The sequence below is a fragment of the Cyrtonyx montezumae genome, unplaced genomic scaffold (genome assembly GCF_038088225.1).
Source record: "Cyrtonyx montezumae isolate F1298 unplaced genomic scaffold, pur_monq_1.0 scaffold_8, whole genome shotgun sequence".
In the NCBI taxonomy this organism is placed as follows: Eukaryota; Metazoa; Chordata; class Aves; order Galliformes; family Odontophoridae; genus Cyrtonyx; species Cyrtonyx montezumae.
Window position 1 is genome coordinate 12,667,978 of NW_027072089.1, and position 26,279 is coordinate 12,694,256.

At 39.9% G+C, this 26,279-nt stretch overlaps 1 protein-coding gene across 3 annotated transcripts in view; it reads left to right on the forward strand.

The window, feature by feature from the left end:
* Positions 1-26,279, forward strand: part of SAMD12 (sterile alpha motif domain containing 12) — a 158,904-nt gene that overhangs the window by 56,512 nt on the left and 76,113 nt on the right. For all 3 annotated transcript variants that reach the window (XM_065753662.1, XM_065753664.1, XM_065753663.1), the window contains exon 4: positions 23,322-23,462. In XM_065753662.1, coding sequence (XP_065609734.1) covers positions 23,322-23,462 — 141 coding nt within the window. The remainder of the gene's footprint in view (positions 1-23,321; positions 23,463-26,279) is intronic.

Genomic DNA, 26,279 nt, shown 5'->3' on the forward strand with positions numbered 1-26,279 from the left:
AATCTCAGAGTTAGACAATTTGTAAAAGCTATTGAAGGATTTAGACTGTAAAGTTAAAGTGTTATCTCTGGTGTCCATTCTAAAAAAGTAATTCAAAGGTAGTAGGCTTCCAGGAGATTTCATCTTGATGCATGAATTTTCTTTAATTAAAACAGAAATAGTTACCTACTCCAGTTAAAGTTGAAAGAATACTTTCATCGTAGAACTAAGCAACTCTGAACAAGACTTCTTTTTTTCTTTGTCTTTCTGCTTGCCTCTTTTAATTATGACAAGGCTGAACTGCTGTGTGAATGATTCAAGAAAAAGCACTGATTCTGGATTGTCTGTGTCAAACACCCTGTACCTTTAATACCACTTTCACAATTGTAGATCTGCACTGTTGTAGCATGACACAGCTTTGCCCGAGCGCAGCTCTCAGGCTAAATGTGAAGGATTGTATGGAGCATTCACGAACAGTTTTCCCTCTGGGCTGCGAGGTAGGGAAGGGATGGTATGTAATACTGCAGTGGAGGGATATTTAGCACATGCACACTTGTACTGCTTGAGCTCATGGTGTTGAGCAGCATTCACTCCCAGTGCTGAATTCAGTTGATTCTGTTTCTGACTGCTTATGGCATTACAGGTACGTATGATGGTTCTAGTCTACTACAGGGACCAGCAACTGGGGGACAACAATGGTTTCATTTTTTTGCCAGTGGAATTCAGAGCAACTGGCTGACAGAAGGGGAAGTCTTCTGTTTCAGGTACTAATGAATGTCTGTTCAGAAGACAGCAAATTCTGGCTCAGTTTTGGGCTGGACTGGGACCTTTCATCAATCTGTGTTCCAATTTTTAGTCCTTCTGAACAATCTTCTTTTTGCTACCTAAACTCCAACAGTGTTCTTTTTGTAGAAGTTCAGGAGGGACAGTTTTTTTCTCCTATTGTATCTGCTTCCACAAAGGTGATACCTGGCTTGGTTGATTCTGTCCGATAGTCTAAGTTGGTGCATGCACATCTTGAAATCATTTTTTTGAGTTAGTCAGCTGAGTGGTTGCAAACTGAAATGCTTAAAAGGTTCTAATGTGAACAAATTTGGATATTACCTTCATGAAGACAGCATGTTGGCACAAAGGCTTATTTTGAAGTTTTGCTTTCATACTTAAAGCTGTGGGTTTTTTCTTCCTTTCAATAGCAATTTATTTCTTTTAACAGAACTGCAACTATTTTCTCTGACCTTGTATTGAAATACATTGACATTCTGGCAAAAACAATTAAACCTACAAAAAATCAGTCTGAAGCAAAATAACTGATGTGGAAATTTTCAGCCTCAGTGGTTGTGATTCAGCAACACTTGACCATTATGAAAGGTGTCAAGCAGCTATAATCACAGTCATCAGCACCTGTGTTGTATGCATGTACCAAAACATGCATTTGTTCTCCCTTGTTAGGAATGTATGCAATTCCTAATTGCTATGAGTCTGTATCAGCTACATTGTACCTTTCTCTGTGTAAAAGGAATGTCTGGATGGACTGCTGCTATTCTGCAAATAAGTAAATATTGTCAGGAAAGCTTTCTGTTTCTTATTTTGTTGCTTTATTTAGAAATTAATTTGTTGAACTAGAAGTTTGTTATTGTTCTTTCTATAGAAAAATAATGATCAGTAAGTTTAATTTTATATAGTTTCTATGCACTGTGATAATCATAGAATCATAGAATGGCCTGGGTTGAAAAGGACCTCAAAGATGATCTAGTTTCAACTCCTCTGACATGGGCAGGGTCGCCAACCACTAGAACAGGCTGCCCACAGCCACATCCAGCCTTGCCTTGAATGCCTCCAGGGATGGAGTATCCACAGCCTCTCTGGGCAACCTGTTCAGTGCGTCACCACCCTCTGAGTGAAAGATTTGCAAGGGCTCTCTGAAAGCTCAGTACACGATATTCACACATAATCTACACACCTCTTTAAAGCAGAAAAGCAGCTGTGATTATGAGTATACTATATCAATATGCATGTAGCCTAGAATCTTGCCTTTGTCCAAAAGCAGTGCTTAGGGAGAAACGTGAGAACAAGGCAATCATATGTCGTGCTTACTTCTAATACCCTCCTGCCTTCCAACACTTTGTGGTTCAGTCTTCCACAGAGCAGGTTGACTCCTGACTTTGAGCAGACATTGTATGAACACACAGCCAAAATCTCAGTGCTAAATATCTATGAGTAAAGGACAGAGATGAGAGTACTCATACTACCGAAAAGCTGATGTTTCCTGATTTCTAAGCTCTGTACAGAGCAGCTTTAGTATTTATTAGACTTCTCACGTGCTCAGTTTTGTTTTATACAAGAGGAGATGAATGTTTTAAGGTGTGAGGGAATAATAAGGATATTAAAAACAAATTAAAAAAAAAAGCACAACAAAAACTGACAGAGTAGAAATCTGTGTGCCCCCTGAGCTCGTAGCTTTTGGAGATGCTTAGTTAATGTTACAGTTGAAAAAGAAATTCTCCAGACTGTTTGGTGGCACAAACATTTTTTATTGCCAAAAATTAAAGCTGAGCGCAGTATAAACTTATGTGTGTCTGTTTCATCTATCATATACAATTCAGATCTGTGGCATCTGAGTTATTTCCATCAACAATGTTGGAAGTCTGCTTTAAAAAAACTTAAAAAAAGCTTACTTTTGTACCCCTGTTGTTGCATACAGCTCTGACCTCCAGAGACACCACTCCTTCAGAATGCAGCCTTTTCATTTTCCTGAATGTGATGGATGATGCTTGGCTTTCATTTCCCTGATTGACTGTTCATTGTTACTAGGTGTGCTTCAGGACTAACTCTGTTTGTTTGTTTTACCCCTTTAAGAGAAAGCTAGTTAGTTGTCAGTAAAATTGCACTGTCTGAACATTTACTGTGTGTTCTGGAATGCCAGATGTCAAAATACAACTTACAGCATAAGCTGGAAACCTCAACTCTTCTTCAGAGTCATCTTGAAAATTTAAGGCAAAGTAGAATGTGGTTCTTCATATCCCATCTGAGTGAATCCTTCAGTAGTGAGCAAGTATCTGCATACTCTATGTGTAAGCAAAATCTAGCTAAACAACATTCACTAAATCTTGTATAGTCTATTGCTGAGTTGCAAAAATTGCTGAGAACTGTTACACCAACATGATCATCCATCTGGCAGAAAAAAATGCTGCAAGCTGCAGTGCCATTAACACTTTTGCATGGATAAAACTCTGATGTGTTGGATCCATTCTATACCTCAATGAATTGGCTATAGTAAAGAGTGGTGCAAACAGTCACGATCTGAAACTTGCACATGTACAGATCTGCAATTATAACTGGTAGTGAGAGACTAGGGCAAGCAGTATCTTTTGATATTGTCTCTCAGAAATATATCAAAATGATTAAATGGTTTTCCCAAAGAATTTGAGAGTTTGCTAATTCTAGTCTGATTTGGAAAAAAAGAAATGCAGCTTGCTTTGTTTCTGCAATTAATGGCTTTCTCTAAGGGCAGAAAAGTGAAGTTGCCAAATTTGACCTTGGACAAGAATCAGAGCTGGGTTATTGAGCTTCTTTTGTTTTATGTGAACCACAGTGACCAGTCTTGTAATTCTCCTCTGCAGGAGGTTATTGAAAAGTGCTGGAACTGATTTCAACTGCAGTGACCCAACATGGACAACAAATTAGTCTGACTTGACTTTGGATTGTTTTGCACCACCATGCCTTTTGTCTATAAACTTTGTATGTCATCTGGTTGTCAAGACATGCTGGAAGTGTAATATAGCTTAGCAGTGGGTTGAATTTGCCCTCAGCAAAATAGACGTGGATGTCCTTCTGCCCTCTTCCAATTCTTGCAAGCCTACTATGTTTTTTGTAGTTTCTTACAGCTCATACAGCCAGTAAAGCAGTATCCGTTTGCAGATTGATGTGTTCTCTCCTGCTCCAGGAACATCCAAACAGGGTTTCATCTATAGTTTTAAATACAGGTGTGTGGTTGTTACCATCCTGTGCAGTTCCTGTGGGGAGATCACATATCTTTGTTTGCATTACTCCCCAGGCAGCTGCATTATGGTCTTGTAGTGGCAACACTCAGTGTAACTGACCACTGGAGAAGGGACCTTTATCTTTGCTAGCTGCCCAGAAGTAGCTTAACAGAGGTATAAAAGCAGGAGTTAGGACAGATGCTAAAGAAGGGGACAGCCAGGGCTCTCTACTGCCTTTGTAAAATGGAATAGCTGTGGTTAAACTATATTGCATTGACTATTGGCACTCAACAGTGTGATGAGACATGTGATGCTTTACTTCCTAGTATCCAGCTTCGAGTGTCTGCAGAAATGAAGACAAACTTAACTACACTTGGTTTGTTCCTTGTGAAGAATTTCATTATATAATTTGCTCATTTAAAAGCACTTAGTGTTGTTGAAAAATTGGTTTTTATGGAGTTGTATATCTATATAGGAATAGTTTGTGTATATTAAGGGTTGTATGTATATTCAGTTGGAGTAGATGACCTTGGAGGTCTTTTCCAGCCTTGGTGATTCTGTGATTCTATCCAGAGTACCCTGTTGGATGTCCATATGCTTCTGAAGCTTGTGCTGGTATCAATAGCCTGTATCCAGACCCAGGGCTGATAACCTGCTGACCTAGAAGGAGCCCTAGGAATCCTTGAAGATTCCAAGTATGAATAAGCAGAATTCTGAACTGTAGATCTCCACTGGAACTGATCACATTTCCAATTCCTGTAAGTATTTAGGACTATGTAGAAATAGCATTTAATAGGAGGAGAAGTAATGTACAGATACTGTCTTCCTGCCACATCGCCACTGGGCTGAATGCGACAGCTATGCTAGAGAAGATGCAAATGCTCTATTCCTCTCTTAGGATGATAATAGAGCTCAGGAAAAATTACACTTATTTTTTTTTCCTCTCGTGTGATTTTTCACCACAATCCAAAAATAATAATGGAAGATTAAAAAACAATAAGCCCCTCCATTATCACCCGACTAGAAGAGTCTAAGAAGGGTACCAGAGATAACTCGTGTGCTTTATTTTTCATTGCTGTATCAATATGAGAAGACAGAAACTTTGGTGGTAGAGAGTAATGTCACCTCCTTAAGCAAATGCTGGCTTAGTTCTGCACAGCCTTATGACTCCTCAATAAAAATGTTGTAATGTGCACAACTATCATGTTGGTATGCAATTCATTTCTTAAATTTAAAACAATAATATTGATGTCTCAATATGAGATTTGATTGCATTTGTTATTTTATGGCTTTATACACCTCTCTTTTTGTTTTGAAACACTACTGTCCTAACATCCAAGCAGGCCTTGTAACAGATTCAGAACAAGGACTATGTGAAAACATAATAAACAACTTAGTAAAACTGAAGTTATGAAGTATGAACAAGAGTTTGAATGCCTCAGTTGTGATAGGCTCTTTGCATGAGTTCACACATAAGTAGGTGAGTGCACCTGAGGCTCTGAAGCGTGCAATATTTTACTTTATCACACAAGTAAAATTTCTTATCTGAGAAAATGCATTTCCCACAAGCTGTTCCTGGGTTTGAAATTAGAGTCTCCTCTTTCTTTAATCGCTGCATTTCATAGAGGCTGTTCCGTGTAACTGAGATTATCTGGTACTCCACGCTGAAGTGCAGGTTTCTCTTGCTTTCAGAAAACCTTTGGCTGCATTGCAGAAGTCAGTTAAAGCAAGAAAAGAAACATTTCTGTGTTAAGAGTCTGGTTAGCTGGGTGCTGATCTATTCTTTAGCTCTCTGAAAGCCATTTTCTCCAATCATTCTGAGACTCCTTAAGACAGGCTTGAATTGATTCTCCTTTTAGGCAAGTGTTTAGTGAAAGGTTTTGCAAGCTTGGAATCAGCTTGCAGTTCTAAAATGCTTCAAGTCCTAAGATGCTGCCTGTCTGTAAGTGCAAATGTTCCTGTTATATGCATGTGTGGAGATGTAAGTCAGAACTTTTCAAAAATCCTGACACTGTATTTTTTTCTAAACTATCCCATCAGCACCTCAAGGCAAACCTTTAGCAATATAAAAAAAAAGCCTAATAAAAATACCTATGGTGAATCTCAAAACCTACATTGGGAAGTGGCAGTAAATATTTCACATTAACAGCCTTGTAACATTCAGGAAACCTAGCTAAAGCAAAATTAAATGAAATCACTTGTAGTCACTAAAGACTTACCCAAACATCTCTGCCCCATTGCTTTTCCTTGATTCCACAGCTGAAATAACCATATCACTTAATAGTTCAGAACAGGTAAGAAATAGCAGAGGAAATCCTTTCCAACTGCTCTGACTTGTGCCAGTGGACACGCAGGAACTCACAAGGGAGGAAATAATATTCTCTCACCTCTGAACCTCTGATTTCTGAAAAAACAGCTTAAGTCTTGTTGTGGTAGTAGATCTGGTTGGGTTTTACAATCAAACTGGTGGCTCTGTAATATTGCTGTGTTGCTGTCTGACATTTCCACAAGCATCTTCTGGCACTAAGACTAATTGGCATGGAATGGCTTGCACCCATTCTGCTAAGGGCTTTAGCTCTTCACGGTGGCTGTGTTCGCACTAATTTGTACTTGTTCCTGAATTGTATCTGGGAGTTCTTGGCAAAGTGTTTATTGGCCCAGGCCAGAATCATCCTAGGAACCCTTGGAGCAATCTGATAATGGAAATGACAGTGCCTGGACATCTGTGGTACTGTTTAACTGACTGAGAAGCACATTCTTGGAAGCAGCCATGCCCTGCTTTTCAGAGTGTGTAGCGCTGGGTGAATGGGCTGAAAAAAGCCCTGTTTTACATCCTTAATAGCCCCCATCTTCTGCATCTCTAAACTTGCTAGTCATTGCACTCTCAGCATAGAAATCCAATATTTGGATGCTACTACTGAGAGATACTGTAAGTGGTGTTCACTAGTATGTGAATGATTTTGAGTGAGGTTCCAACTCCCTAAGGATTTTTTCACCTATCTCCACAGTTGGCATGCTTCAATTCAATATATCGATATATACAAATTAAGTAAGATTCTTGTTTTTGCTTGCTGTGAATGTTGACCTTACTATCACTGTTGAAATTCAGACAGCTGGGTTTTTAGTGCTACTCTACAGAGCATCACTGAGGCTGGAAGGCAGCTCTGGAGGTCATCAGGCCTGCCGAAAAGGGCCTAGAGGTAGTCGTGGATGGCAAGCTGGACATGAGCCAACAATATTTTGGGCTACATAAACAGAACAGTATCCAGAATGACAAGGGAAGTGATCCTGCCCCTTTGCTTTGCGCTGGTGAAACCTCACCTGGAGTACTGCATTCAGATGTGGAGTCGTCAGTACAGGAGAGATGTAGACCTATTGGAGTGCATCCAGAGAAGGGCCACAGAAACGATTCAAGGGATGGAACATCTCTCCTACAAGGAGAGACTGAGAGCTGGGGCTGTTTGGTCTGGAGCAGGGGAATTGGACTGGAAGACCTTTAAAGGTTCCTTTGAACTCAAATGACTATAGTTCTATGATCTTGCCCAGCGCCCTGCTCAAAGCAGTGACAGCCAGAGTAAGTTTCTGGGTCTGCACCCCATCAAGTTTGATTATCTCCAGGAATCGAAACTCTGCAGCCTCTCTTGACACCTGTTCTAGTGCTCAACCACACTCACGATAAACAAGTTTCTTCTTATATTTAAGTAGAACTTCCTGTGGTTGAGTTTGTGCTTTTTATCCTCCGCATTAGGCATTTAGACGCACTGAAAAGCCCCTACTGCCAAGCTCCCTCTTATACAGGCTGCACAGTCCCAGCTATCTCGGCCTCTCTGCATGTGACAGATATTCCAGTTCATAATCATCTCCATGGTTCTTTGCTGGACTTACTCCAGTATACCCATGTCTCTCATGTTTAGGGGAGCCCAAGCACTGGACACAGCATGCAGATGTATCTCACCAAGACTGAGCAGAAGTGAAGGATCTTTTCTCCAGCAATATTCAGCTTAATGCAGCCCAGGATAACTGCAAAGGCACACTGTTGGCTCAGGACCTCAAGTTCTTTTCTTGTTAGTTTAGTAACAAAAATGTTTCCTACAGCACTGTAAATGGACCTTATGTGATCTCCTCCTTATCGTTTAAGCAGCACCTGGCTGCTGAGAGCTAAATACAACATCTTGAGGATAAGAATCAGAGTGTCTATGGCTCACTATGTGTTGCAGACAGAATCTTGGCCTGCCCATCTTCAAAGGTCATCAGAAAATTGCTTGGGAGCAGACTGTAAATAACTTGATTTAGATCACCTTCTCATGCAACTGTGCTGAAGGATTTGTAGCTCATACTTCAATCTATAGACACCTGTGATCCTACTTAACCGTCCAGCTGATTTACTTTTGGGGTATTGGCAGAATTTCACACTGTCAGTGCTCACGTGGCCAATCCATGGTACATAGCATATTTCTTAACCAGGGAAGCTTTGCAATCTGAGAATGCTGTGGAAAATAATTTGCTATAGCAGGAAGAAAACAGAAAAACACTAGCGAGAAAAAGAACATAAAGTGTTTCATGAAGAAGACTCAAAGGAGAACATTACAGAGAAAATAAAAGCAAATTGAGCAAGGAGTATTTACAGATAGGAGTATTTGGTTTAGAGTTTTAATTATACACTGAAAGATTAAGTAAATAATTTCTTAGTATCTGTTTTTGCTTTTTTTAGGTGTCTATTTCTGCTACTGAAAGCTTGCTGTGTGAATATTGTTACTTGCTAGAGCTTCTTGTGCAAGTGTCTCCAACCAAGAGAAGAATATTGAACCTTAATATTCATTTATCCTGTAGAAACAAGAAACTGTATTTCATGAATAACAAAAACTAGTTTTGAAGCTTACCCTAAAATGATTTGACTCTTACACTGGAGACTAAGTGTGAGCAAATGAGTGGAGATGGAGATAAATACACAACTTTGTACTTGATTAAGGCTTAAATTTGGGTTTCAGTATTAGTATTCAGAAAATAGTTATTGTTTAGGAAACTTTTGCTGGGCTGAAAATGTTATATTTCTTCCCTTTGTTTTCTCTGTGTAAACCTGTGGGAAAAAAAGGTTGTGTTTGTGTCCGAGTTCTGATATAGAATAGAATCATTGGAGTTGGAAGGGACTCTTACAGGCCACCTAATCCAACTCCCCTGCAGTGAACAGAGCCACAGCTAGATCAAGCCACTCAGAGCCTTGTCCAGCCTGACCTTGAATGTCTCCATGGATGGGGCTTCCACCAGCTCTCTCATCAAAATATGAGTGGATGCATCCTGGTTGAACCTGCCAGAATAGTCGTTCTTTGTACCAGGACATATCTGGCCATAGATGTAACTAAACGCAGATTCTGTAAGTAAAGCCATTGTTTTTAAACAGTGTGTTGTCTACTTCTTCGGCCTGCTTAGGTAGCTAGTCTTCAGTATTACCATTGGAAATTTCTCTGATTATAGTTCCCAATTTTATTCCTCTGTATAAATTGTTATTTGTAAATTATTCATGTGGGCTATAATATGTTCACTAGTCACAGTTGTTGCTTTTCCTGTAATCTGATTTTGTTGATCAGAGCTTCTTGAACTCAGTGCTTCTTTGGTCTTAAAGGTAGATCATGGAATGTGTTCAAATGTTTCCTCTCTATATACTCCTTTATTAAAAACAAGATGTAACTGAAAATTCATACATAATGCAGTGCTTAAATGTTTGCTGATCTGAAGCAATAAAAACTGTTTCTGAAAGAGAAGAATTTCATTTATAGTGGAAAGAAAACCCAATGAAGTAATCAGAAAGGCAATGCAGTATAAAACCAAAGTGAATTTCTTGAGTTCTGGAAGTTGAGTAGTTCTTCTTTGGTTTACATATGGATTTTTCTTTCTCATACTCTTTCCCACACTTATTTCTAAGGTCTGCTGGAATGCTGGATCTCATGCAGAGGTTAACAGCCCCCTAATACTGCAACCTTCCTTCTGTAGTGACTGCAGTAACCTAAGCTTCTCTGAACTGCCTCTTCTAAAGGCTTAAATTGATGGCTGAAATGAGTCCAGATTCAACCATTTCCCTGCTAGTTTGCTCTGATTGTACGTTATCTTCATTATAAAACTCTAATGCATATTTTCATGTTTTAATGAGCTTATGTTTAGCTAGCAGCTTGGTTCTTTTGTTCCATCTTGCTGGATCAAATCACCTTGAGGATGGGAGAATTTTTCTGCCATTTTAAAGTCATTGCTGAGGATCTTCTCACTAGCAACTCTAGCTATTGCTGTCATCACCGGAAGCCATCCACTGACCTTAGGCTCAGCTGAAGCTCAAATAGGCCAACAGCATTTGTGTTAACTGTCCCCTAAATTACAAGTATTTGGAGGCTGGGTGCACTTTTGGGAAGTAGTGCTACACTCTTGCTTTGCTATGAAGTTCCTTTCCAGGCATCTGTCACCGAGTCCCAACTAGGTCCTTACAGACCCAGCTGCAGCCTTTGGCATCGCAGGGCCTATATAGTGCTTCAGCAGAAGCATGTCTGGCTTCCTCCTCAGCCTGAGGGCTTTCAAATCCTGCCTCCAGTCCTGTGACCTGCCCAGGCCTCCAGTAGTTTTACTGGTGGATGGGGACTGTGTGCAGCCACACGGACTCTCCCCGAGGACTGGATCTCTGTCCTTCAGGGTCTGGCCTTGGGAACAGACAGAGAGCAGGCAGTGAAACCCAGCTGCTGACAGATGTTGTGTCCTTCCGTCTCGCATAAGGATCCCACATGCACTGCCTGCAAGGCCACTTTTCCTCAGGTTCCTAGGGAATCTGTCATGGAGTAGGTGTTGGAGTTAAGCATGTTCATCTGTCACAGGGCCCAGTTGTTTACAGATTAAATACAGCAAATGCCTCAGGTATTATCTCTGATCAAAAATGACTGCAATCCCACAGTCTTCTGTAGGTCAAGTACTAAGCAGGAGGAATAGACAAGCAGCATAAAATCCTTCTGTCCTGATTCACCTCACAGCTACAGTAATAAAAGCTGGAAGAAATGCAAAGGATCTCTACAAAGTTTAACATGCCACCGAACCAGCAATGCAACGAGAGATTAGTATCTGTCTCTGTAAGACTGTGTACATAATTGACTAGAGGTGACAGTCACACTAGGAAAATTATTGTCCCATAGGTTATCAAATGGTTAGCATAAACTGTAAGTTAAGGGCCCGTGAAAGGTGGAGCATGCAGCTTGGCAGGTGCCAGGCTTCTGGTTAAGAGTCCCCAAAGAGAAATAGCAGTGCACTGGGAGAGACATGCCTGATTATTCAGGCTAGGAGAATTGAAGCAGACTGCAGTACTTAACCTGTGAGCATGCTGCTTTTAATTTTCCATTTTTATTAACATTAATTATTAACATCACGAATATTAACATAAAACCTTTCTCAATTTCATTTTTTATTTAAAAATTCAGGGTAAAGTCAGAACAGGCATGGACAAAAGCACCACTGAAAGCTGCTTGGAGTGTGGAGCAGAGGAGAGCTGCAGATACTGATCAGGAAATGTATGTTCCTCAGCACTGGGATTTCAAAGCTTATTTTAATACTTAACAAAATTTTAATTTTTTTTTTTTTTTATCAAAGCAGTGATTGGATATTATACATTAAAAATCTGAGTTCTCAAATTTGGGTCCTCTGGAAGTTGTGGTGCTTTCATTATGCAGTACAGTAAGCTGTCTGGTCACATTATGTAGGCCCTCCTTACCTCCTGCAAGTTTGACTTTAAAAGAAACTCAGAGAATGAATTAAACATTTTCCAAATACTAGACTTCCATGTAGATTTTTGCATGAGTGCTGTATGCCAGAGCAATCATGAGAAAGAAGGGCCCGCTCTTCCCAGCATCACAGAGGAGATGAGATGGTCCCAAAGACTGTCCACTAGGGCATTGCCATAACATGGAAGACAATGCATAGAAATACATTGACATTCCTTATCCTTCCATCTATTGCATACTGAAGAATTGTGACCTTGATGTGTTTTTTTGTGGCCTAGCAACTTTGAGTTATTGATTGAATTGTTCTCTAGCAAATTAGAGCAAGCAACAATATTTACTGACAATTTCTGTCCCTTGGATTGTGGAGAAAAGCTCCCAGAGTCTGGTCTTCAGCCATGTTAGTGTTTCGTATTAGTGTAGTTTAAAGAACTCAGTGGGTATATCTGTATGTGACAGGAGTAGGTGTCATTCCTCATTTAAATAAGGGCAGCTTTTTGGATTTCACGAGTACTCTGTGGGGCTTGTCCTCTTTGCTATATGCACACAGCAGTTTAGGGCAGAACTGCAGAACCACTTTTGCTTTAGAAATGTCAAAAGGTAAGACAGCCTTCTGGGTGGTTTCAGGAATTTCCCAGCTGCAGTTGAGTTGGGCACTTCAAGAGTTAAGTGTTGGTTTTGTGTGTGTGTGTGTGGTTACTATTTTCCTTGTGGTATTAAATTACCCTTTTTTCTGGAAAAAAAAGTGATTTTTCTAAGATCCACCATTAGGAGTTACAGGAAAGGCTCTTGTCTGAGTTTCCTATAAAGAGTTCAGTCGATTCTAACGCTTCCCAAATTGGCTTGCCCTTTTGTAATCTGCTCTGTGTAGAAGCTGTACATTATAATATAGGAATGTGTATTTACTCCTGAATAAAATAACAGCAGTTTTGCCAGCAGGCATGATCTAATGCGATTTTTTGTAATTAATAAAGAATCTAATGCATAATGGGTTGCACAGTGAGCAATGTTAGATTAACAAGGAATTGAAGAACTGTGTGTCCTGCTGATGGTAGACAAAATCAAAGATGTTGACAGATTCACTTATTTCATTACAAGCAAAAAAGACCTTGAGGTTGTTTATTTGAATAGAGGGACTGTAAATCTAGCACACTGATACCAGCAAACAGCAGTCTTGGATTTTGTTTCTTAAGAAAAAATGTGATGTGCAATATGATAGAAGTACATTATTACATGTCTTTATATCTTTATGTATAGCTGTAGACAATATATAATTTTGTATGGCCAGGAAGTAGGTTGGCAAATGTATATACAACAAGCAGTATGGATTATAGACAGCTTGCTGAAGGTTTACATTTATCCTTAATTTACTTTGTGGGTCCTATCAGGTCCTTCCTGAGAGCACTAAAAATTGTTGTCTCGCATTTTACAGTACATTTGAAAAGTGGCGTAATATGATTTGTGCCTGAATTTGTATTTCAGAAGGGAATTCAACTTATTACTATTTCCTCCTATTAAAATCATCAGGTCCCAAATATGTTCAGCTGAGAAACAGAACTGTCTAACAGTCTTTTACCTAAGACTTGTAAGGAATCAATATAGTTCCCATCAGTACAGTAAATTACTTACTGAATCACTTCCAGTAATCACGGTGCACAATTTCTCATTAACCCCTTCCTTTCTCTGTATAAAAACATTGTTTTCTTAGAATAAAGTTATCTTGGAGTAAAAGTGTAACATTTTAGATGCTAGGGTCCAACATGTCATAACTAAGGCTGCTACTTATAAGGATGTTTGATTCTCCCCGCTAGAAGGCACACAACTAAAATACTTCCTTGAAATGTTGTGGATTAGTCAAGGAGGAAGAATTCTGGAATTGCACGTGATTTATTTATTTATTTATTTATTAAGTGGGAGGATTTGGGAGCCAGGAGTCTCTTATTTCTGGAAAAGGAATTTTTTTTTAGCATCATTTTTGGGGATACACGGACTGTTTTGAGCTGCCTATCTGAAAGGAAGCCCCTCTCTAATGGAGGCAGAGCAGGGGTATAGTACTGACTTTAAGAAGTTCTTGTACTTTTAAAATTAATATCCAAGACCCATATTTTCTTAATTGAGTATTCTTTCATGATTTCACCATTATTGCAGGCTAGCTGATTTCTTTCAACAGCATAATTATGACTGAATGGGTGGACCTGCTGGAGCTGATAATGGGATGGAGCAGCATTCATGGCAGTGATAGCTGGGGAGAAACAGCTGGAGGTAGCTGGATGGGAGAGATCCCTGCGAAGAGCCAGGGAAAAACAGCATGCAACAAAGACATCACCTAAAATGGCTAATTTTCAGACATCACTGGGGACCACGAGAAATGTAGCTCACAGAACTGGATCAGAACTAAGAAAAGAGAAATTACTGAATTATTTGATGGATTAGGGGAGGAATTGGGAAAGGCAATGCTAAGGTGAGCTTCATAGATTTATTACTGACCACATTGTAAGTTTGTCAGAAACAGATTTAGGAACAAATTCATATCTTGGTTGCTGCTAATTTTGTATGTGAAAATGCAATTGTGTTGAAGATGGTGTTAAAGTTATTTTTCATCCATATCCTGTTCATGCTTGGAGCTCAAAGTACAGAGGAAGAGCTGGAAAATGCAAGAAAACTGTGACTTGAGAGGGCCATTTCCATAAATGGAAATAAACTGATCTTATTGTAGACTTAATGGCAGCAGTAACAATAGTCATCTCTTCCTCTTGACAGAATTGTAAACAGAGATGATGTGAAAATGAAGGATGCATACAATACTCAGATAGTGTCTTTGTTTATACAGGGCTTTTTTTGAATTTAATCAGACATTAATTGACAAGTGTTTGTTTTCATAAACTTTACTGCAGAGGCCAGCCTCACCCAATATCCAACAAATAATGAATGGTAAAGAAACAGGAAGTCATATTATTATTGTTTGATGATGTTAAGAAATAAAAGCAAGTCCAAAGCTGATTTGATACATGAGCAAATCTAAAATGTCTTCCTGTGCTATCTTGCTCTTTCACTGAAGGAATACTGGAAGTGTTGCCTCTCCCATTCCTGTGACTTATCACAGGATAATTCCTGCAGCTCCATGGAGGTACGCTGCTTTTGCTAACAGAATGACAAATCACAAGAATATTGACACAGGTGCCTGAACTGGAGAATACATATGCATCCAGGTTGAAAAGTTTCCCTTGCTCCTTCTGTTCTCCATCATTTAAAACTATTCTCCCTGCCACTTTATTCCCATACCAGTATCCCTTATGTCTTCTATCTGTGTAAGTAGGTCCCCAGTTGAGTGCTGTTAATTGCAGCAGAAGTACCCAGCAGCCACCAATAGCAATTTTGGGAAAAAGGTAGTTCTTTGCCTATGCTAGCAGTTGCCCCTATGCTAGTAGGTAGATGAATGAAGTGTTTGCTGCAGTGATAAATCTTATAGAAAATGAATCCATTTTTACTTCTGAAGCAATTGAACCTTGCGTAGTGGAATACTAGTTGGTCAAAGAGAAGAGTAATGCAAGTTGTAGTTTACCAACAGTCTGCACCAGTCTCATGGCTAAAATAATGAATAGGACAAGCCAGATCTGACTGCTTTTGCAAGAAAAGCTGTGAATTTGCCATGAGGCATTGAGGATGAAGTGACTGATGTGTCTGGTTGACTAATGATGAGACTGGCATGAGAAAGAGTAGTGTGCTCTTAAATTCTTATGTGAAAATCTAATACTGTGTAAGATCTGATGGGTTAAAGAAAGATCTGATGTAAGTACAATGTCACTGAGTCATATCAAATTCATTCTGAAAATATGACTAATTTTTGGTTTGTACTACTTCTTTTACAAATGGTTCTTGAACCCAAATTCCTCAATTGTGTTCATATCCATTTGTTTAACTTTATTTAACTTACTTCTTTGGTTTAATAGTTCTCTTTCCCTGATTCTCATCTCTCTCTCCACTGCCATCGTGAAGCTGTTTTCTTTCTGTGGTGACTTTACATTTTTCTAGCCTCCTCACATGAAATAATTGCACCATTCCTCACTATGAAGTCATAGCCTCTCTCTGTGCCTGTTCTTGTTTGAATTCCTCTTTCCTGAGTGTGTGATGGGAGTTTTATGCTCCTGTCTCACCAGCACCTGAACAATGGTATTGATGTCTCTATGTCTGTCCTGGAAATTTCTTACCTAGTAAGTCCTATGAAGCTTGTTTTTAAGTGCTGAAGTGAAGAGAAGCAAGCAAAAGGAAGGCTGTGATCAGACCATTTCAAGTAGGAAAAACCCAGTGAATTAGACTTGAGAATATGTTAATAGAACTGAAGAAGTAAATGCAGAAATGTTATGTCTGAAATAGTTCTATACAAAAACCAGAGAAGTACATTATTAACCATTAAGAATATCATATCATCTCAGCAACGTAAAATAGTGTTTCTAGCCTGGAAATATTTTTTCCAAGTTTTCAGCTTGGAATGTTTAGGGACTTAGAGATTTTGTATTCCTGTTTTTCTAGGATTGTCAGCTATGTCCATACAGAAATGTGATCAAAAGGTGTATGACGTTTAGAAATCAATGGAAGAAACAGATGAGCTGGCTGTGGAATTGTTCACCAAATACTGTAATGCACAAACTGGGGAACTCTTGAAGCAGTTAGTAAGAAATCAATATAAAACAGGTGAAAGCGTGCAGCAAGCTTCTGGAATTTGCTACTGCAGGAGGCTGCAGAGGCAGACAGGATTAAAAAGACAAATATATGGACACTAAGACGATAAGTAGGTGCTAAAAATGAGGCACTCTCTATTACCCCTAGTGTAACAATTCTAGATGCTGGCACAGTACAAGGGGAATGACTTCAGAAAGTAACCCTCCTGGTAGTTCTGCCTTAATTCATCTCCTACTGCCTCTCTGAATACAAAGCTGAATGAGCTGCTGGTCTTGCTGTAGGGAGTTTTTTAATGCGTTTGTGTTCTCTGTCCTTTCCTTTCTTTCTCAGTTGAATTCTGTGCTCTGTGGTAAGTAAGCTGAGTATCTTGTCTTGATGTTCATGTATGTCTACCACTGTATTCAGGAGACAAGATCGCCTTTCTTTGCCACACTTCATGTACATTGTTCCCCTCTTGGTTCATCATCTTCATCAATGGTAATTAGTCATAGTTTTCTTCAGGGTTTTGAATAAAGCCTTCGTACTATCTGCTCTCATCTTTCTGCATTTCTTCAGTTCTTTCTACTCTTTTAAAATAAATCCTTTCTTATTCATTCACCTTCATTACACGTATACCTTCAAGACTTCTAGCATGGTATCCCTCTAGATATCTGTGAACTGGCAGTCAATGAGGCTTCAAAGGCTCAGGGAAAAGAAGAGAAGCAGTAAGCTGTACCAGTGAGGGGAGGTATGAACATTTTTTATTAGGTACAGCAGACTGCACCACATTCCTTGCTCTAGGGCCAATGCCAACCTCATTGGACCAATGCTTATACTCATATTAATGTTTTGTGGCACGCAATGTTTCTCCCTCCATTCAAATTTTCATCCAATCCCAGACTGATCAAATGAGATCTGCAACAGCTAAGTCGTATTAGAAGAAATTAGGCCATCAATCCATTATTAAGCTGGAAAATATTTTATGTTCTGTGGCTGCCCTCAAGGCTTCTCAGAACATTCCACAGCTGCACTTTCCTGAGTATGAGAGGTCTGAGTTTTAGGTGCTAAAAGATGCATGTAGATAGTAAGAGTGATTTTTTTTTAAAGCATTTGGTTCCCTGCTGTGCAACTAATGAGAGCCAAGACTTAGGTGTTTGCAACTACAGTCTTTATTGTTTTGTTGTCCAAAAGATTTTGAAAAAAAAAAATCTTCTTTCATGCATGTGGGTACTACTTATATATAAAATAGCCTTTAAAGAGGTAGCACTTGTTCTTTAGTTTTGGGAAGTTTTCCTGAGGTGTAAGTGAAGTTCCTTTACTTGTGTCCTAGCAGAGATCAGTTTAAACTCTTTGAAAATCTTATGCTTGTTTTAGGTACTGCTCTTGATAATATATTCTGTCCAATATAGCCCCAATATTTACTTGTATAGCAGTCTATTTGTCTCTGATGCTTGCCAAAATGAGCATCTTTTGTGTATTCTTATTCATTTTTTCCATTAGTTTGTTCATTTTCAATGAAAATAGATCCTAATCTTGAGATCCTTCACGAAGGATGAGTCACAGCAGCAGAGAATAGCTGGATTTGGAAGGCACATCTGGCAACCATCTTACCCTGTCCCTGTGCTCAAAGCAGGGGCAGCTACAGCCAGATGTTTAAAACCATGTTAATCAGGTTTTTCAAATTCCAGAGATAGAAACTTCTCAGCCTCTCTGGACAATTAGGTTCAGTGTTCAGTAATCCTTACAGAGTCCTTAGCACCTTTCACGTATGTACACTACAGGAATTAAGATAGTGAAGCGTCTGAAATCCTTAGCTGATTGCCAGGGCCTTGGCCTTTGTAACTAACTGGTTTTGCTGACTGTGATCCAGACATCAGCTGTACCTTTGCGAAGGCATGACTTAGTTGCAATATAGTAAGTTATTCAGTCCTAGCTTGTATTTTGTTGTTCTGAATGTTGAAGGGAGAAGGAAGATGGAATGGGGAGGATTCGATTCTCTTAGTTCAGGTCACTTCCTACATTCTGGAAATGTCAACTACTGCCTTTGGATGTTTGCCTTCCTGCTTCATCACTGTCTCAAGAGGTCACATTGGATTTGGTGTAAGAAGGAGTTAATTTAAGGCAGCTAGTGAAAGCTGCTGCAAACAGTATGAGTCAAAGACAATTTTTTTCCAATGGCATTGCGCTTGGAGCCAAAGCCGCAGAAGAACTGGCATGCCAGGAGCTGAAAAGAGACGTCTCTGTGTTGTGCATACTCAACTTCCAAAGGCAGTGACTGGGTAGAAAATTGATTTGAATGTGAAATAAGGAGGTGCCTGGAGGATGTAAAGGGTAATAAGTATATCCATGGCCAAAAAGAGGTGGTACACTGGATGAATTGCGTGGCCTTTTTCTGTCCTTTCATGTTACTGTTGCTGACTCGCTGCCCTAAGATGACATGGGTGTTGGTACTCTTTAAACTAATTATTTGTTTATTTTTTGTTTGCTTTCAGCTACTAGATTGACATTACAGACCATACTGTCAGACTACTGTGGATACTTTGTAAATTGCTTTAAGATTTTTTAGTGTGATAAGGTGGTATAAAAATTGAAGTCATAATTACTGTCTCTATCACCAAGGGAATTGGACAGCTGGCATTGATCTGTAAGGAGCTAATTTTCATAGTATGCTATCACATTAACCCATAGAATTCTTCTTGTTTATGATTTCAAATAAAAATTTCCTATCAAAAGTTCATTATCTGCCATAGTGTCAAGTACTAGAGAGACAAGGAAGGGCAGAAAATTCATGAACCCTGTCTTTTTTCATTTGATCAATAAGATCTAGTGTCGGCAATAATAAATCCCAGTACTTAACATTACATCATAGTAAGATCCTACCATCCACTTCATGTAACTACTTCTGAGTGAAATCTAGCAGCAGTGAAAGGGATACTGCTAGCTACTTGGTTTGGGGCAAATATTATGTGTCTTTAATTTATCTTTAATTAAAATAATCATAAAAATTCTGTACCCATATTGCTGTTTTATAAAGAAATAGATTAATTAATGGCCTTATCTTGCTGTGTTGAGTAACACTTCATGATGAGCTAAATTGCACCGTTCATCCAAAAGCCCCTGTAATGTCAGCAGAGAGGCTACTGTGTTGTGGAGGAAGGAAGTTGTCAGTGTCCTCTTCTGCTTTCAGAATAAAATCTGAAAAAAAATCAAAGAAGGGATTTTTAATAATTAAAAATGCTTGCAGTCAGAACTAGAGGAGGTAAAAAGTTGAGCTTGTTTAAAAAAACAAACCAAGCAATGTGTTGTTTTCCAAGGTGATATCAATGAAGCTCAATGTGCTTTAGTAGTATTGGCCAGGGCACCTTTGGCCAGGCAAATATATACACAGAGGATCTAGGAGCAGTGGGGGGCTTCAGGACACTTCTCTCTGTTCTATCTCACAGCACTGGGAAAGATGAAAGAATGGATTCTTTTCCTAAGGTAAAACTTTCCTTGATGCTTTCATTTTCTGTTTGGTCCAAAGATAGTGTTCGTGTCTTTAGTGTTGGCTCAGCCAGTGTGCTCCCTTCCTCCTGTTTCTTCATGCCATGGCAATGTCCAAAAGATGGAGTCAGATGGAGTCAGTCATTCCCTAGCAGAATCGGGAGAGAGTGGATTGTTTGATTATTTTTTTTTAACCTCTACAATGTGCATGGGAGAATATAAGCCATGGATAGGGAATTATTGCCTGCGAGAATTATATCTGGGCGATCTTTATCATAGAATCACAGAATGGTTTGGGCTGGAACTGATTTTTAGAATCAGCTATTTCCAACCCCCATGATAATAGGCAGGGACGCCTCTCACTAGACCAGGTTGCTGAAAGCCTCATCCATCCCGGCCTTGAATGCCTCCAGGGCGGGTACATCCATAACAGAATCACAGAATTGCAGGGGTTGGAAGGGACCTCAAGAAATTACATCAAGTCCAACCCCTCTGACAAAGCAAGTACCCTTCAATAGGTCACACAGGTCGGTGTCCAGATGGGTCTTGAATATCTCCATAGAAGGAGACTCCACAACCTCCCTCAGCAACCTGTTCCAGTGATCCATCACCTTTACTGTAATTAAGTTCTTCTTATGGGTTAGTATGGAACTTCCTATATTCCAGTTTTAGGCCATCACTCCTTGTCCTATCGCTACACACAACCAAGAAGAGCCTGGCCTCATCCATTTCTCTCCCATCTCACTTCAGATATTTATCAACATTTATCAGATCCCGCTCAGTCTTCTTTTCCCCAGGCTGAACAAACCCAAATTACCCAGCCTTTCTTCACACAGAAGATGCTCCAGACTCTTAATCATCTTTGTGGCCCTCTGCTGGACTCCTTCTAGGAGATCCTTGTCTTTTTTGAACTGGGGAGCCCAGAACTGGATGCAGTATTCTATATGTGGCCTCACCAGGGCAGAGTAGAGGGGGAGGAGCCTTGACCTGCTTGCCATGGTATTATTAATGCATCCCAGGATACTTGGTCACCAGTCCCCGTGGATTTGTCACTGTCTTGATGGAGTAGAATGTCTCTTAAATGTTTACAGCTGAATTGTGGGAGTGTATATTCTGCTCCTCATCCCATATTTCCAGGTCAGGAAGTAGAGTACCTGAGGATAACTGGTCTGACAAACACAGATGTAAAGAAGGCATTGAGAACCTCAGCCTTTTCCTTATCTTCAACGGTCATGTTTCCCTCCACATCCAGTAGAGGAAGTTTTGTTCTCTTTTACAGCAGTGGCCAAGTTGAGTTCAAGCTTGGGTTTTGTCTTTCTAATTTTCTTGCTGCATATCCTAACGACTTCTTTGTACTCTCTGTGAGATGCCCATCCTTTCTTGCATAGGAGGTAGATTCCCTTTTTCTCCTGGAATCTCAGAAAAAGTTCCTTGTTCATTCACGCTGGTCTTTTCCTTTGCTTTATCTTAAGGTACAAGGGACAACCTACTCCTGCGCCTTTAAGACTTCCTTCTAGAGGAGCAGCTAGCTTTACCCTTCAGAACACACTCCCAGTGCATTGTCCCATGCCAGCATCCTGAATAGTTCAAAGTCTGCCCTCCAGAAGTCCAAGGTAGCAGTTTTGCTGATCTCCTGAGTTACCAAGAATTGAGAACTATCATTTCATGGTTGCTCTGGCCAACACAGTTCCTGACCTCCACATCTCCCACCAGTCCTTATCTGTTTGTGAACAGTAGGTGTAGCAGAACACCTCCGCTGGTAGGCTCTTACCAGCTGCATCAGGAGGTTGTCTTCCATACACTTTAGAAACCTCCTAGATCGCTTCCTCTGCACTGTATTATACTTCCAGTATATATCAGAGAATTTGAAGTCCTCCATGAGAACAAGGGCTGATGATCATGCAACTTCTGACAGCTGCTCATATAATACCTTGTCTGTCTCTTCATCCTGTTTAGGTGATCTATAACAGACCCCCACCAGGATGTCACTTCGTCAGCCTTTCCCCTGGTCCTTACCCATAGAGACTCAACCTTATTGCCAGCCTCAAGTTCAACATAAACACTCTCTAACATAGAGAGCCACTCCACTGCCCCTCCTTCCTTGCCTATGTATTCTGAAGAGCTTGTAGCCATTCATTGCAGCTCTCCACTCATGGGAGTGATTACACCATATTTAAGTAATGACAACTAAGTCATAGTTTGCCTGCTGCACACTGTCTTCCTACTCCTCCTGCTTATTGCCTGTGCTCCACACTAAGGTGCACTTCAGCTGAGCTCCTTCCCTCACCTCGGCCCCACTGTAATTCCTCCAGGCTTATCTCTAGCGAGAGTTATTTCATCCTCTTCCCCTTTCATACCTTGTTTAAAGCCCTCTCAGTGAGCCCTGCCAGTTCATGGGCTAGGATCTGTTACCCCTTTGAGTCCAGTGAGACCCATTTGCAGCCATCAGGCCGGGCTGTGAGTGAGCCACCCCATGGTTGAAAAATCTAAAATTCCTGTGATTGCACTACCTTCTTAGCCATGTATTTATCAGATGAGATTTCCTGGTCCTTTCAGTATCCCTCACTGCTGTGAAGTAGAGAGAGAAAAATACTGCTCCTTCAGCTAACCACCCCGCTCTCCTCAAGTCTCTATGGATAGCCTTCAAGCTTTTCTCAGCAACTTCATCACTAAACTATCAGTAAAGAGTAATAATCGGGGTGTCGATCCAGACCAGGAACATTTGTTGTAATGTCACTGACTCAGGCCCCAGGGAGGCAGCACACTTCCCTATGGCTCAGGTCTGGCCAACATTGGGACCTCCAATTCTCCTCAGAAGGGAGTCACCTATGTCAGTTACCCTTCTTTCCTTGGCAAATGCAGTCTAATAGCTGAGCAAATATCATTTTCAGGAATCATTTAGATATAACTGAATATGCATGGAGACATGTAAGGTATCTCCCCCACCCCCATTCTTTGCTGGTTCTTTTTACTGTGTAGAGGGATTTGGAAGGCTGGATCTCTAAGTACAGGGCCATCCTGAGAGATGTTGCTGTTACATTATAAACATGTCTAAATAACAGTAATAGTCATCCTCATTATATCTTAAATTTATCAAAAAGCTCAGATTCACTTTCAGTTTGTTTTCTGACAGTAATTCAGATGTTTGAAAATAGATGGGGGTATGTTTAGACACCTGGACCAGTTGTAGACTTACTGGGGAGACCAGCTGGCACTCAACTACAGCAGCTGGTCATCTAAAATGATTGAGGTTACCTATTTTACGTGTCTAAAAAGGCTCACAAAGCATCAAAACAATATATATTAAAAAAAGAGAAGAGTTAAACATAGATCTTTGACAGAAAGACAGTGTTTAACTGATGAGACTATATCATTTCAGACTGAGAATTTTTTGCTGTAGGAAATTAGCCTGTCAGAGTGAGAATATTGCATTAATGAAAATCCTTGGGTAATTTTTCTTTCTGACTTTTGCGTCCAGGCCGTGCTTTGCTGAGACTTACTGACAAAAAGCTTGAACGAATGGGCATTGCCCAGGAAAGCCTGCGACAGCACATTCTGCAGCAAGTCCTTCAGCTGAAGGTGAGAGAAGAAGTCCGAAACCTCCAACTGCTTACACAAGGTATGAAAAATAATTTTGTTGCAGGAAGCTATTGAGATCAGGTAGGAGAAGTTTGCCTGAGGGCATAAAGGGTGATCTGACATTTTTCTGCAAGAAATGATGTGTGCAAATGTCTCATAGATTCACATACTGTCCAATTTGGGAACAAAAGGTAAAATAATGTATAAACAGAGATGTTCAGCTGCCTGTTTTGCATGATGAGTAGGCTCCATCTATTGCTTGATAGTAGCCTTCCTTCGTCTGTTTACTAACATGAAAATAATTACATGTAAAGGATACAAGTAGAGAACATGCTGTCTACGTTTTCCATTGTTTACTTTCATTATTGGATAAAAGAGTAACCTCTGTAACCTGTTTTCTGGTAAGAGCTGTCAGTAGAAAATTACCTGTTAAACTCAGCTTTTTGCAGATGGTTGATTCCGTTTTCAGGTTGGAGAAATTTTATTGACTTGAATAGAGTTGCTTATAATTTATGCTGCTAAAAAAAGCAAAACTGGGCTCAATATGGAGATCTTGGTTAGGAGACAGGGAAGCAGGAGCAACAGAAAAGCTTGCACATATTTTCCAAATGAGGTTAAGATGTTTTATAATGACTTGCATTATTAGCGCTCCATTAAGGCTTTTTAACAGCTGTGGTAACACAGAAGAAAAGCAGTCATTGTGGTAACAGTGTAAAGTAACACTTATACATCTTCTAATAGGTATCTGCAATACTTTCTCAATGTTAAACATTGCTTGATAGTCCAGTGAGATAGCATAAACCACACACTTCTGTGGTTTTTTGGTTCTGTGCCTGTTATATGTCACATCATATGAAAAAAATAGAGTTCTTCAGTACATGCAGTATATTTTTAACAAAATGTCCTTCACACGTGGCATTATGTTCCCGATTAAACCTTTCTCGCTGTGTTTGGAGGAAAACTCTGATTAGTTGAGTAAGCTGCATTTTTATCTGAGAGAGCTCATGTCTTAGCTGAATAGTGACTTCAGGCTTTGTGTCATGTAGGCTGTGAGGAGCTTTAGGGCTCCTTTATATCACTACGATCTGTGAATGTGACTTCACACCGTCTTTTGTTGTGTCCTTTTGTTGTGTCAAACACCGTGCTCATGCTAAAGTATCAGTACCATCCCCAGTTGTGTAGAGCCTTTCCTCTTCCATTCCTCCTTTCAACCGCGGTTCCTAAATCTTTTTCTCTGGTATTGGTTGTTTTCTCTCTTCCCCTACATATGAATTGTTAAGAGAGTTTACAGGCTGCAAAGTTTTGGTTGCCAGCCATCACTGGTTTAGTCTAGTTTATAGAAGTTGGGACTTCACTCCTGTGGGACAGTGAAAATCCAGGAGCTATAAATGTGGATCAGTTGGTCACTGTGGACAGATCTCTCCATTAACCCGTTTTTGTCACTGAGGACTATATATTTCCAGGCTTCTGGTTTCCCTCTGGACACATCAACCATGAGTCACAATTAGTCAGACAGTGGTGACGGTCATTTCAAGGAATTCATCCTTTGAGATTTGTTCCTTGTCCGTGAAGCTGATGATACAGATTTAGATTTCAGCAAGAGCATAAATAAACACATGCTGGACTATGACAGAAAGTTTGGCAGTTGATACACAGGTATGTGTTTAACGTATTCTCTCTGCCATGTAAAGAGAACATTATATAGGCTGAGCATATAAAGGCACGCCGTCGTACGCTTTATGAAAATCAGCACAAGCCTGCTGAAAGCTGATGGGCTGCAGCTCCTGCAGTCCTCCCCCACGGTGGCACTGGTCATTCTAGTCATCTTCAATAGACCCTATAGGACCGTACAGTTGTCTACAAAATGCTCTCCCATGCACCAGATCTGTGCTAATTGTGTGATCCCAGAGCAGGGAGAGATGAGTGACGGAATGACAGTATTTCTGTTCCTTATCGCCTCATTTACACCACGTTGGAGTATGTCTGTTGAAAGTGCTTGTTCACAAGTATTAAGATTATGATACATTTTCACAACTAAGTGCAGTCTGTAAAGCTGTATGTCAGTTGTTCCCTGAAACTGATTCTGTCCTCTTGCCCATTTTCTTCAAACGATGTCCACACTTACCATGGTTTATACACTCCTCATCGATGTTGTTACTGGAATACTTTCTGTAAGTCCTTCTCTGTTTTGTAGAACATTTCTCAACATTGACACATTTGCGTGCCAGCAGTTTCTGCTTTTTAGAAATTCAATGTGAAAATTGCAATAGCTACACTGTCCTATCCTCCAAAATGTCCTCCAGTAACATGGAAAAAAGCCCTGTATCTCTTAATTCACTGCTCAGGAATCTTTAGGTAAAATAAGGCATTAAAATCTTTTCTGAATTCATTTAACATACCAGCTGGGTTACAAGCAGTAAGGTCCTAATTTGGGGCTCATTGATGTCAGCAAAATGACTTCTGCTGACTTCAGTTCATATCCTGATTGAAGCTGGAGAGAATAGGGAAACTTTCGAAAAAGCTTTATGTAATACTTATCAAATATTTTTACATGTTTTTGTGTTCTGTTGTCCACAGAGAAAGTTAACCTCATTTTACAAACTCAGCAGAGAACTAGCATTCTTTTCCACTTCTATTTTAGAAAATTGCTTAAAACTGCTTCATTCTTTTTCATTCAGGACACACTGTGTTCTGGGGATAGTAAAGCCAGAACAGTATGTGATTGTCAACTCTTGAGTTTTAGGAAGATTTTTCTTTGGAGTAAGGACTGTTTGATTGAGGCTATTATCAGCAGAAATACTATTCCAACCTTCACTAGGATAGAAGGGCACAGACCCAGCTACCGATCTGTGCTTTT